The sequence below is a fragment of the Meles meles genome, chromosome 1, assembly GCF_922984935.1.
Source record: "Meles meles chromosome 1, mMelMel3.1 paternal haplotype, whole genome shotgun sequence".
In the NCBI taxonomy this organism is placed as follows: domain Eukaryota; kingdom Metazoa; phylum Chordata; class Mammalia; order Carnivora; family Mustelidae; genus Meles; species Meles meles.
Window position 1 is genome coordinate 198,435,056 of NC_060066.1, and position 14,140 is coordinate 198,449,195.

The window sequence follows — 14,140 nt, forward strand, 5'->3', positions numbered from 1 at the left end:
TATTACTGTGATGGTGTGGATGCTGGTGGCGGGAGGGGGGACAGCCCCATTTCCTGAGCATCCTCCTTGCACCAGGTGCTATGCCAAGCCCTTGAACAAAACATCACCTCCTTCCGCTCTCGGCTCCCTCTGAGGTGGGCATGACTGCCCTTATTTAGCGGCCGAGGAAAGTAAGCCACCTATAAGGCCCCGCAGCTATGAGGTTGAAGCATGTAAAGTGCCATTTTTGTAGGTCAAAAATGGTCAAATGTTGGCAATTTTAATATAGCTTTACCTAATGTGGGAGGATAGAGCTGGGATCAAACAGAACTGTCTAAACTTGAAGTCTATGCGGTTTTTCATCTGTGTGTGTGTTTTGTTTTGTTTGTTTTTATTGTCTGCAAGCTGGTTGTAGAAAATTTAAACATCAAGAAAAAAAACCAAGGAAAACCCTCCCAAACTCAGAGATAATAACCCATGGGGGGACAAATTCTATCAAGTTCTCTCTCCAGGCAGTTGTGCATGGAAAATAGTTGGTGTTTGTTGCTAAAACAGTGAGCGATTGGGTGCATTAGAATCATTGAATTCTGGCCCCCAGACAGAGTGTGATTATTTTTCCCCATTCAACAGATGAGAAGACAAAGAACAGATAGTGTAGGTAAAGGCACAGGCTTCGGAGCAGATCATCTGGGTTTTAATCTGGCTTGGAGAGCTCAGGCAGGTTACTTAACTCCTCTGTGTCTCAGTTTTCTCATCTGTGAAATGGTGATAATAGCACCCACCTTGAAGGGTGGCTGGGAGGAGGAAGCAGGCTGGTCTGTGTGATGTGATTAAAACCGGGGTGGTGGTGGGGGGAGGGGCGGCTGGCTGGAAAGCACGTGACTCTTGATCTCAGGGTGGTGAGTTCAAGCCTAGCATGGGGCATAGAGGTTACTTTAAAAAACAACAACAACAGTGTTGCTACACGGGAAACACTTAATAAATATAGGCTATTACTAAGCTCAGAGACTTTAAATAACTAGATGAAGCCACACATCTAGAAAGTTCCAGATTCCTGATTTCGAACCCAAGTTTGTCAAGCCGCTTCCCATTTTTCAAACTTGAATCGAATTAAAGCATCCACCCTTTCCTTTTTGTGTGACCTCCCCCTGTCGTTAGGCGGGTCTCTCACACTCACCTGCCGCAGCAGGCCCTGAACAGGGTCCAAGGCTGGAAAAGGGGAGGGTCCCTCAGATGGCCTTGGTGCTTTCTGCCGGCCCACTGGGTCCCTCCCAGCAAGGGACAAAGGGAGAGAACCGCTTTCTGCAAAGGTAATTTGGTTCTTACCGAAGAACCTCTGAGTCTCCTTCTGCCCCTCTTTTCTGGGCTGAGTCATTGGCTCCCATAATCTCACTTTCTCATGCAGACGATCAGGTTAAAATCTGCTCCCCAGGAGCCACGGTGATAACCTTTACTCGATGTCAACTGTGCCCAAGCACTGGTTCAGATGCTTTATCCATGTTCGTATTGTTAAGTTTGATGATAACAGTAATTGCCACAATACTGAGCACTCACTATGGGCCAGGCCCTGCCTTTGTGTTTCACTGGCCTTAGCTCACCAGTTGAGGGTTACCTCAATCCTGCCTGGTATGCATTGCCCCCATTATTCAGATGAGAAGACTCAGGCTCATAGAGGCAAACTAACTTGCCCAAGCACTCTTTTTTTTTTTTTTTTTTTTAAGATTTTATTCATTTATTTGACGGAGAAAGAGATCACAAGTAGGCAGAGAGGCAGGCAGAGAGAGAGGAGGAAGCAGGCTCCCCGCGGAGCAGAGAGCCCGATGCGGGGCTCGATCCCAGGACCCTGAGATCATAACCCTAGCCGAAGGCAGCGGCTCAATCCACTGAGCCACCCAGGCACCCAGCAAGCACTCTTTAATGATCCCTTCCAGCTGCTGTCCTGTGAATTCCTAGAGAATGTATGCAAATTCTAATTTTGTAAGCTCTATAAATTCTGATTTCTGATTTCTAACTTTCCATCTTGTCTGCTTCTCTTGCTCCTTTTCCATATTTGCTCCTGGGCAGTCTTCCAGGATGTGACCATCATGGCGGCCGTTGGCTTTGGCTTCCTCAACTCGTCTTTGCGGAGATACGGCTGGAGCAGCGTGGCCTTCAACCTCTTTTTGCTGGCCCTAGGGGTGCAGTGGGCAGTCTTGATGGATGGCTTCTTGGATCTGCACTTCCAGAACAAGGTGGTCATCAAACTGTCCAGGTAACTAGATGACAGCTATATCCTTTCTTGGGTCCTTGAGGGTATGGGCCCCAAGAGGGCTGGTCCTAGAAGAGCTGGGAAGTCCCCTCGAAAGAATGCAATATTGAGGATATCCGCTAACAAATTATTCACTGTTTATCTAAAATTCAAATTGCATTGGGAATCCTATATTTTATCTGACAACCCTGGGCCCAGATCTCCAGCCCTCTCTAAGTTCTTTCTTTATTATTGAGTATGATATTATAAAGTTACACAAGCAATATGGGTTTAAAGAAAAATTAACAGAGATTACAGAAAAGAAATAGAAATGTCACAGTCTCTTGAAAACAAGGAAGTACTCTTAGTCCTCAAATGTCAGTGAACAAGAAACAGCCATGCCTTTAAGTTACCTTTGATCCATTTAAATGCATATATATGAAATTCTAAAAACTAACAACATTAACCATGTTACTAGAGGAAGGTGATGGTTATTGATTAGGAAGGAGCACAAAAGAACCTTATGAGGCACAGTAAATGTTCTCAGTGTTATCCTGGGTAATGGTTACACAAGGGGATAGATATCTATATCCATTAATCTGTACACTTTTTTTTTTTAAAAGGCATTAGCATGGGGCACCTGGCTGGCTCAGCTGGTAGAGCGTGCAGTCCTTGATCTCAGGGACAGGAGTTCAAGCCGCATGTTGGGCATGGAGCCTACCTTAAAAAAAAAAAAAAAAAAAGGACAAAAAAAATAATTTAAAAAGCATTGGCATTTGACTGGAGAAACTCGGTAAAAGTTACCTTGTACAGTGTTTTTGCTCTTATCCAACTCCGAATCTCTGTCCTGCCCAGATGATGGTAAATCCCATCTTGGGCATCTGGGGGAACGGTCACCTCTCAAGGTCACTCCATCCATCCCTCTGAAACTTGCTAAACCTCTGGGCACTGCTGTTAACCATCTGCCCACGAGCCAGGCACAGTGCCAGGCAGTGCACACACATTATTTTATTTAACCCTTCTTAACCCTTCCAGCAGGCGTCTGACTAGTGGACAGGCAAGGAAATAGAGGCTCAGAGAACACAAAGCATTTGCCAAGGGTCACATGGCTAAGTGGCAATGGTTTTAGCTTTTTTTTTTTTTTTAAGATTTATTTTTTTGACAGATAGAGATCACAAGTAGGCAGAGAGGCAGGCAGAGAGAGAGAGAGAGGAGTAAGCAGGCTCCCAGCCAAGCAGAGAGCCCGATGCGGGGCTCGATCCCAGGACCCTGGGATCATGACCTGAGCCGAAGGCAGAGGCTTTAACCCGCTGAGCCACCCAGGCGCCCCTGGTTTTAGCTTTTTACTATCTGCAACCCCTTCCCACACCCTCCAGGGTGGTTATGACATGAACCATAGACAAGTCAGTTCCCTATTGGCCCTGAAAAAAAACCCTCCACATTTTTTCTTCTAACAAGTTTTAGAGCTAATCCCCATGGGGATTTGATACCTACTCCTCGGCCCCCACAGCTAAAAAACAGCTGGGAAGAGGCAAACATTACTGTCTGAAAGAATTCTGACAGTGGTGGCCCTGGTCCGGCCTTTCTGCTGCCTTGGCTTAATGTCTCACAAACCTTCAGCCTCTTGCCCCTTAATGTGCAGGCCTAACTGGCTCTTGCTTCTAAGGTACCTCACCCACAGCAGCCAGCTTGTTTTTGCCTCAGTCCGGGAAGACAAGAAGAGGCCATTTGCAGCCAGAGTGAGCTCCCCTGCCCCACCCTTGACAGCCTGGATCCTCCCAGCTGTGACCCCCCACTGGGACTGGCTGCGCCGGATTTGAACAATGAGCTCCTTCCTGACATTTCCAAGGACCTGGCTGGTTCAGGGGGCGGTGCCCAGGCCTGCCTCCGGACAGGGTCCTCCCCTTCTCCCTTGGCCTCACCCACACTGTGCTGCCTGACTTGGCACTGAATTGCCTTGAGTCACTGATGACCAGTCCCTTTGGGGCAGGGGCCTGTCCTGCTCAGCTTTGTCCTTCATTTTCCTCCTGCAGTAAAGACTTCCTAAATGGTCATTGGAACCAAAATGAAAATAAAAGGAACCCTGAAAGTTGTGATATTTTTAACAGAGGTTCAGGAGGGCTCCGTTGGAGGATAAGTAGCCATAAGCAACCCTCTTACTGTGCTTGACACATATTAACTCACTTTACCCTTATGACAGCTTCACAGGCCTGGCCTCCACCTAACAGACAAGGACACTGAGACACAGAGTGGTTCAGTAATTTGCCCAAGATCACACAGCCAGGAAGGGTGACCAACCTAGGCTGGCTGGATTGGAGACTGCACTCCTGAACACTGCACTTCACAGTCTCAACAACTCCCCAGCGCCAACCGGCCCCTGGGGTCTGACATCCTACCACCAGCACGCATCTCTTGAATTAGACCCTTGCCAATTAAGTGAACACTCACCGAAAGACATAACATGGCCAGTCACAATGAAATTTTGTGTAACTCCTGTTCTAAATAACTCCCGATCCCTATGAGACTCCTTCTCCAGGCCCTTGGCTCTCTGCTGATTGTCCCTCTGAAGTCCTTGGGCCTTAAGCAAGATACTACGTTGGCAGCAAATGCTGGCGAGGCTGTGTCCAGACTCCAAAACACAGGCTTTAGATCCAGGCCGACTGGGTTTGGACCTCACATTTGTCATTAGCTAACATTAAGGTCAAAAGGGTTGCCTCTTCTAGTCTCAGTGTCCTTTTCTGTAATGTAGAGGTACTGAATGGTACCCTCCATTTCTAGAGGGCCACTTAGAAGATTAAAACTTAAATGAGGTGGTGTAGTTGTAAACCTGTTATACATAATGCTTAATAAGTTATCATTATTTTGTAGTGGTGGTTGTAGCATCAGGGAGGGGAGTGGTCTCAGAGCAAGGTGCCTGGAGAGAGTGGGTTGGTTTAACCACCATGGATTATTCTGCTCATTGCCACCTCCCCCAGGAAGTCCTCCCTGATGAGTCCAGTACACACTGCTCTCTCCCTCCAGTGAACCCCTCTAGCTATGTAATATCATGGATAGTCTTAGCAGACAGACTCACAATGTCAGCCCCGTCTCCGCAGCTGGATCATAAGTGCCTTGAAAACGAACTGTTTTCTCCTGAATCCCCATACTGAGCTAGCTCATTTGTCAAGGGAAGGAAGGAATCAGCAGTAGTGCTAATAATGTGGGCTTCTACTCCTGAATTAGTTCTTTGTGCCAATCACAGAGCTGGACACACAAGCACAGAGATTCCTTCTAATCCCCATAGCACTACCATGAGATAAATATGATCATCGCTCCTATTTTACAGATGAAGAAACAGGCTCGGTGAGATTGAATAGTTGCTCAAGTGAAAAAGCTGGGACTGGAAGCAGGCTCGTCCTACTTCTAAACCGTCTCTTTCCATGACCAAGGAGACAGAGGCGGGTGGCTGGCTGAATGGCTGGCAGGCCAGCAGGTGAAAAGCGCCCTCTGTTGAGCATCTTTGTGAGATGCAGACAGAAGAGAAGCCATGGGCAGAACCCCAGTTGCCAGACACTAGAAGGGAGTCTTGAGGGAACAATCAGCCTCTGTAATTCACCATGATATTCCTACGAGAAATTCAGAATGGGCTCGGTGTGAATGAGTATGTGCAGATCAATTTCTCGCCCTGATGCCACCCTGATGGGGGAAGAAGCCCACGGAGACCCCAGATGGGGCAGCATCCGTTCCCATGAGGGTGGAATCTTGTCTCCTTCTTCTCCTACCTTGTCCCTAGTTTTTTAGACAGTGCCAGGCTTGTTGAATGAGTGAATGAATGAATAATGAATGAGAGGATCCTTTTCGGTCATTCCTGTCTCTCTCTCTCCCCCAGAATTAAGCTAGCCACCATGAGTGCTATGTCTGTGCTCATCTCAGTGGGTGCCGTGCTGGGGAAGACCAACCTGTTGCAGCTGACATTGATGGCACTGGTGGAGGTGACGGTCTTTGTCACCGTGATGATGATTGGCAGGCACTACCTCACTGTGAGTCACGGTGCTGTGAGGAGGGGACTTTGGGGAGCAGGGGTGTGGAGGTGGACGGGTGTGGGTACTACCTCCATTTGGTGGAGTTTCTGGGATTTAAAAATTATGAAGACAGACCCAAATGGGGTTCCAAAAGTGTGATCTATGCTAAGTGTTTAAATACACCAACCTAATGGTTTTAACTGGTGGTGGGCAGTCACTCGTGATGACAAGGTCTAAGGTTTGACAGGGCATCTGGGTGGCAGAAGTCTAATGTTGGCAAGTTATTAGAAGAGACAGGGTCAAGGAACAGAGAGAGACAGTTGGATGGATCAAGATGACGACCTGGAGGAGTGATGGAGAGAAAGATGGTAAGGCAGGTGCTGAAATCCTTAGAGACCAAGAGGCAGGTGGATAATCAGCAAGGAGTGTAGTCTGCCGGTGCATCCTTCAAGGGTGCTGGAGATATTTGGGGAGGGAAAAGGAACAACAGTCTGGGGCCCCTGGGTGGCTCAGTCGTTAAACATTTGCCTTTGGCTCAGGTCATGATCCCAGGATCCTGGGATTGAGCCCTGCATCAGGCTCCCGGCTCAGCATGAAGCCTGCTTCTCCCTTCTCTCTCTCCCCTGGCTTGTGCACCCTCTCTCGCTGTCTCTCTGTCAAATAAATAAATAAAATCTTTAAAGAAAAAAAAAAAAGGAACAACAGTCTAGAAGCTTAGATTTGAAGTTCTTACGATTTATTAATTTTTGGTTCTCTTCATCTGTCTATATGACTTTATTTTAACCCCTAACTACTTCAGCGTATATTTCCTATAAACAAGGGCATTCTTGGGGCACCTGGGTGGTTCAGTTGGTCAGGCATCTGCATTCCACTTGGGTCATAATCCAGGGGTCCTGGGATTGAGCTCCATGTAGGGATCCCTGCTCAGTGGGGAGCCTGCTTCTCCCTCTCCCTTTGTCTGCTGCTCCCCCTGCTTGTGCTCTCTCTCCCTCTCTTTCTGTCAAATGATGAAATAAAACCTTAAAAAAAACCCAAGGGCATTCTTTTACATAATCATCGTTTAATTAACAAACCTTGGAAATTAATGTTGACATATTATTATCTTATTCAAATTTCACCAATTTTCCCAATAATATCCTCTTACAGATATATCTGTAAGATATATATCTGTAAGAGGATATTATATCTATCTATCTATCTATCTATATATCTGTAAGAGGATATTTTATATATATATATATTTCTTTTTGGTCCAGGGTCACACTTTGCATTCAGTTCTCATGCCTCCTTAAAGTCTTTCAATATGGAAGTTTCTTTGTTTTTCTTGATATTTCATGAACTTGATGGGTTTTGAGGTTACAAGCCAGTTATTTTGTAGGATGTGGGTTTGTCTACTGTTCCTCCTGATTAGTTGGAAGGTGTGCATTTTTGGCAGCAATTACACGGAAGAAGTGATGTTGTGTCCTTCTCAGCGCATGTATCAAGAGTAATGTATCCCATTACTGTGGATGTTAATTCTGGTCACCTGTTAAGATGTCCAGGCTTTTCCATTGTAAAGTTACTATTTTCCCTTTTGTAATTAATAAGCAACTTGTGAGGGATACAATAGTCTGTCAAATCCTGTTTCTTATCAAACTTTCACCCACTGGCTTTAGCATCTGTTTTTTGTTTTTGTTTTTTGCCTGAATCAATTAGATGAGTGTCAATATTGGTTTTCTTTGTCTTTTTTGGGGGTGGGGGGTACCTGGGTGGCTCAGTTGGTTAGGAATCTGATTTTGGCTCAATCATGATCTCAGGGTCTGGAGGGAAAATTCTCACATTGGGCTCCCCACTAAGCAGGGAGTCAGCTTTTTCCCTCTTCCTCTGCCCCTCCCCCTGCTCATGCTCTCTCTCTCTCAAACAAATAAATAAAATCTTTAAAAAAAAAAAGAAAAAGATGTTATTTTTTAATTAGTCTCTACACCCAACATAGGGCTCAAACCTCCAACTACCAGAACAATAGTCGCATGCTCTAGGGACTGAGCCAACCAGGCGCCCCCAGTACTGGTTTTCTAATTCCATCTTCCCGGCCACAACCATTAGTTAGCATTCCGCTGTATGAAAGAACTTACTTTTCTTCTCCATTCAGGCATGCATGCACTCATTCATTCATTCATTCATTCATTTCACTATGGGCTCACGGAGTCACCCAGACATACTTCCATTTTTTGCTTTTTCTCTCTGCTTACCATAAGGGCTAACTGCAACTCCTTGGTTTCAAGGAAGAAAACTGCGCTGAAGCTTTTTTTAGGCAGAAAGCGGGCAGGAATAGCAGCCAGCAATCGCAGCCAGACTCAGGACTGGAATTGCTTATGAGAAGTCTTTAAATCCCAGGTAGTTCATGTTCTCCATCTTTTGTTCTATTCCTCTCCCTACATCTAACTTCTGTGCACATCAGCATTCTCTTCAGTGGAGAACATGCTCTCTCCCACCCCTTTCCTTTCTGGGATTCTAACTCCCGGGTTCTGAGGGAAATAACGCTCTTCCCTATCAGCTGGTCCCAGTTCTACGGTCCAATAACAAAGAACCTGATTGGCTCGCGCCACCACGTGTCTGCTTTGGTCCAATCAGCTGCAGCAAGCATGGGGGCGGGGTCATGTGGTGAACACGTGGCAAGAGGTAAATTCCAGAGATGAGCCAGTTGGTGCGGGCGGCGCGTGGTAAACGTTTTCTTACTTTAAAAGGCCACAGTGATGCAAAGCCTTCTCTCTCCTCTCTTTGCGGCTTTGACTCTCTAGTTTAGCTGGTGCAGGGGAGCATTCAGCACTGATTTTGAGGGTTGGCTGCTTCACCTCAAGACGTCAGTTCAGCCGGGGTTTATTGAGTGAAAAGGCTCCGGGGGGAAACCGTAGACAGCAACCAGAGCTGTTTCAGTGGTGGCAACTCCAGAAACGAGTTCAGGGTTCCACGTCAGTCGTCCCCACGTGTGTTTCCTGGATTCCGGGAGGAGACCTCAAACATTAAAAATGCAAGAGTACAGGCAACTTCATTTTCATGTATGCCTGAAATGTGTGAATGTATCCTTCCCATTTATTCATTTCTTTCACATATTTATCCCGTGCCTCTATGTACCGGGCATCTTTTCTGCAGTGGAAAAATCCAACTGTGGTGGACCTTCCATTCCAGAGGGAAAGATTGCCAATAAGTAATCACATAGGCAAACGGTACAGCATGGTAGATAGTGATAAGTATCATAGGGAAAAAATAAAATGAGAAAGGGGCCAAGAAGAGTTGAGGGGGGATAAAATGTTAGATAAGGTGGCCAAGGAAGGCTTCCCCTAGTAAATAATTTTGAGTTGAGACATGAGGGCAAGGAGTGCATAAGCCAAGTGGTTGTCTGAGCGCAGTGGCAGGTTAAGGGCAGCGGAGTGGGAATGGCCTGCCTCTTCCAGGAGGATTTTATCACCCACACTGCTTCGAATTGTTGGCACGTGGTGATAATAAAAAGCAGACAGGCTTCTAATAGCTTTTATTATTGCTTTAAATTCTCTCCAGACAATGCACGCCCTTACTGCCTGGACCCCTGGTGGGCCACTCCTCCAATTTGCATTCCAGGCATTGAAAAGGCCAGAGTGAAGTGAGATCGATGTGGGAGCATGCCGATGGGTTTGAGAAAGAGCGATGTGGGAGCATGCCGATGGGTTTGAGAAAGAGCGAGGAGAGTGTGGCAGGAGTGGAGCAGGAAATGAAGTCAGGGAGGTTAGGGGAGAGCAGGTCACACAGGATTTACCGGTCATAGCCACAACATGGACTTTGAATTGAGCGAGAGAGGAACCATTGGAAAATTCTGAGCAGAGATGGCTGTGAACTGACGTAGATGTTGGTAGGGTCACTCTGGCTACTGTGTGGAAAGTAGTTGGGACACGGGTGGGAATGGGGAGACGAGTTAGAAGGTTACTGCAATAATTTGGGGGTAGTGATGGTGGGGCTTAAATCAAGGTGGGGTCAGTGAAACCTGGTGGTAACAATTCTGCCAATTCTGGATATCTTTTGAAGGCAGAGTTGACAGGACTCGCTAATAGTCTGCTAAGTGGTTATTTGATACTAACTTTGATATTACTAACTTTGATATTCATAAAGCAAAATTAGCCTATGTCAAGAATTTACTAAAGGCGCGAGTTTGGTATTATAACAAATCTGGCTGCTTCCTGCCACCAAGATTATATCCCTCATCGCTCCATAATTTCTGTTGAAAGGTAGGAAGCAGTGGGGGTGCACATCCGTGTGACTTTTTGTCTCCCCTAAATAGATCTCAGCCAAAAACGGTGAATAGCTACTGATAATGCCAACCAGCAACTTCTTTGGAATAAATACGAGGCTGCTCCTAGGTCCCCTCTGAAAAGGGAACTGCTGGGCAGGGGAAGCTCCAAACACCAGTGCCATGATTCCAAGACACACCTCCTGAGCTTAGGTGAAGCTCGGAATGGTCTCCAAAGTACAGGCGGTTGGCGCATGCGCGAAGGCTGTCGGCGCTCACCGCCCTGCTGGCTTTGTTGCAGGTGGAGGCCCACGTAAGCATGATGCACATCCACGTGTTTGCCACCTATTTTGGGCTGATGGTGGCCTGGTTCCTCTCAAGGTGTCTGAATGAGAGAGTGGTGCAGGAGAAGACTCAGACAGAAAAGAGGTCCAGTTTGTTTACCATGCTGGGTGAGGACAAGGTGGGGTGTGGGGGGGTGAGGTGTGGGGGGATGAGGTGGGGGGGGGTCTCACCCCAGGAGTGAGTGGGAGGCTCTCCAATGGCTCTGTAGGAAAATCTCCCTCCTTTACCAACCTGCCTGGGGTGCTTGGAGCCATTCGGTGATGACTCAGCTCCCCAAGTAGTGTTGGATGGATTCACAATCCCTTCTAGGGCAAGGCTCTTCACTAATATCCACAGGAGATGGGCCACTCCTTACCCTTGAGTTTAAATCAGTTTGTCTCATCTTTTTGTCTTCATGTGAAGGGAGGGAACTGGACAAGTGGAGAAAGCAGAGGCCAGCTGTGGAGAGAGGGACAGGACGGGGAAGAGAACAGTAGTACAGGCGTATCAGGCAGAGCAGCACCAGAAAGGCAGAAGCTAGACTGTGGGAGAGGCCAAGAGGAAATCGGGCAGCGAGCTGGACAGTAGGTGACCCAACAACCAGCCCTGAGGCCAAATCAAAGTGGCACATCACGTTTTCAGAATAAGCATTTGGCCATCCCAGGCGGGACTCGGGAGGCCTAGGGGTTGGTGATTCCAACTCTCTGGGCCTTCGTGTTTTTGCCTGTAAAATATGTTAGCTGGGCCCTCTCAAGTTGGGAATTCAGAGGAGACATGATCTGCCCCAAAAGTCACAGAGCTAAAAAGGGACAAAGCTGAGACTTGCCTGTTCTAGGAAGCCCCTGCAGGCTCAGGGTTTGGGATAGCAGTGCTGACTGTGGCCAATGACCCTCTCTGACCCCCAGGAAGCCTCTTCTTGTGGATATTCTGGCCGAGTTTCAACTCCGCTCTGTTGGATTCCCCGACAGAAAGGAGGAATGCCGTGTTCAGCACCTACTATGCTCTCGCGGCCAGCACGGTGACCGCCATCTCTGTGTCAGTCTTGGCTGACTCCGAAAGGAAGATCAACATGGTGAGGATGGCCCTGCCCCTCGGGCAACACTCAGGTCTTCTAGGCTGGACAAATATCCATGCCCCCGTCCCAGAACCAGCCCCGCAGGGTGGGAAAAATTATTCTGGGTGACAGAGCTTTTTCTGCTGTGTCCTGGGGTATGAGAAAGGGCCCTGGCTTATCAAAATGGGAACTGGCATTTGGAGACTAGGAAATGATCAAAGGTCTCTGAGGGGGTTGATTAAGTCTATCAGTGTTGACACCAAACAGACCCATGTTTCAACCCTGTTTCTGCTGGTTACCAGCCACCGTGAGCAAGAGTCAGCAGAGAAGAGCTAGAATAGAATCAGTCAGGCTCTCTCCTTCCCCTAAGAAATTTCAAGAATGGGATGAATAGGATTGGAGGTAAAGAAGGATGTTATCACCCTCGCTGTGTGACCCTGGTCGAGCCCCTTAAACTTTGGGAGCCACAACTAGCTCATGTGTAAAGTGGAAATTAAGAGACAACGCGCATAACATGCTCTATGGGGATATAGCGCGGGGCAGACATTAGCCATGTTATCAGTGTAGCCAGGAGACTGTGAGTTTCAGGGAGAGCGAGAGAGATGGGTGAAAGGGGAGAGCTAAAGATGAAACAAGTTTCCATGATGATCAGCTATGAGGCCAGCCAGAGGTGGTGGGGAAATGTCTAGAGAGACAACAGGGCCGAGAGTGGACGGAACATGGCCATGCATGACAGGTTAAGCACTAGGGGGAGTGGGTGTCTTTCTGGAGGAGCTCCATGGTGGCAGGGAGTTGGATCAGAAAAGGTGGGGACATCTAGGGAGGCAGATGTGGCCCAAGGTCAGGGAAGCCCAGAAGCTGGTGCCAGGCCCCAGAGCCCAGACCTGGTTGGAGTTGAGAGGGCAGAGGAAAATAGCATGAGAGCAAAGCAAGGCTCCAGTTCCGGAAGAAAAAAGGACATAGTGATGTGACCCAGGAACGAGAGCAAGCTGGTTAAAGCTGGGTAGTAGGACAGGGGGACATAAGCACCAAATAGTCAATAATAATGATAAAAATAGTAAAAACAATAATAATGGCTTATTTTTTTTTTAAAGATCTTATTTATTTATTTGACAGAGATCACAAGTAGGCAGAGAGGCAGGCAGAGAGAGAGGGAGAAGCCCTGCTGAGCATAGAGCCTGATGCAGGGCTCGATCCCAGGACCCTGGGATCATGACCTGAGCCGAAGGCAGAGGCTTTAACCCCCTGAGCCATCCAGGCGCCCCAGCTTATATTTCTTGAGTCCTTGATCCAGAGGCTTCCATGCGGTAACTGATTTAGTCTTACAATAGTGGTATTAAGCAGGTACAATCAAAACCCCTTTCTTCTAGTGGAAAAGTTGAAGCACGAATGGCTCAGTGCCCAAGGACACATCGCTAACAGGTGTGAGGGTGGCTAGGATACACTTTCAAGTTCATTACCTCCTCATCAGGGTGGCTGCTCCCTGAGCCTGAGAAGTGGCGTAAGATAAGACCATTGATAAAGGTCATGTAGCCTCAACAGAGAGGAGGGGGTGGTTTCAGGGTCAGTGAAGCAGGGAAGCCATCACAGTGTTGCTGGCTACCAGCTTATGGAGTGACTCTGGGCAAGATGCTGTCCTCTCGGGGCACCTGGGTGGCTCAGTGGGTTAAAGCCTCTGCCTTCGGCTCTGGTCATGATCCCAGGGTCCTGGGATCGAGCCCCTCATCGGGCTTTCTGCTCAGCAGGGAACCTGCTTCCTCCTCCCTCTCTGCCTGCCTCTCTGCCTACTTGTGATCTCTATCAAATAAATAAATAAAATCTTAAAAAAAAATTAAAAAAAAAGATGCTGTCCCCTCTAGACCTCGCTTCATTCACCCACAAGCTATTTCTCTGCAGACTCATATCCACAATGCAGTACTGGCTGGAGGTGTGGCTGTGGGCGCCTCGTGTCATCTGATCACTTCTCCTTGGCTTGCCATGGTGCTGGGCCTTATGGCTGGACTGATCTCCATCGGGGGAGCCCTGTGCCTGCCGGTAAGGAGCTGGGCACCTGACGCCTGATTTGGCTTAGACCTGCAGGGCCCTGGGAGCATGGTGGGCCCTCGTGTGGTGCCATGCGCTGAAGTAGGCAGGCATTGGCACCTTCTCAGGCAGGCTTCGGAGCTTGGGTGAGGGGCCCCCCTCCCAGATTGTACTGTGTATTTGTGAGGATTTTGTGAGCAAGGAGCAGAACCCGTTCAACTTTGCTCAGGCACAGGGGGGAATATTACAAGGCTACTGGAGTGTGACAGAACCCAAGGACAGGGATGCTGCTGGGA

At 47.9% G+C, this 14,140-nt stretch overlaps 1 protein-coding gene across 2 annotated transcripts in view; it reads left to right on the forward strand.

Annotated features, from left to right (window-relative positions):
- Positions 1 to 14,140, forward strand: part of LOC123950726 (RH-like protein) — a 36,733-nt gene that overhangs the window by 6,970 nt on the left and 15,623 nt on the right. For both annotated transcript variants that reach the window (XM_046019060.1, XM_046019051.1), the window contains exons 2-6: positions 2,044 to 2,230; positions 6,075 to 6,225; positions 10,746 to 10,896; positions 11,674 to 11,840; positions 13,719 to 13,856. In XM_046019060.1, the coding sequence (XP_045875016.1) occupies positions 2,044 to 2,230; positions 6,075 to 6,225; positions 10,746 to 10,896; positions 11,674 to 11,840; positions 13,719 to 13,856 (794 nt within the window). The remainder of the gene's footprint in view (positions 1 to 2,043; positions 2,231 to 6,074; positions 6,226 to 10,745; positions 10,897 to 11,673; positions 11,841 to 13,718; positions 13,857 to 14,140) is intronic.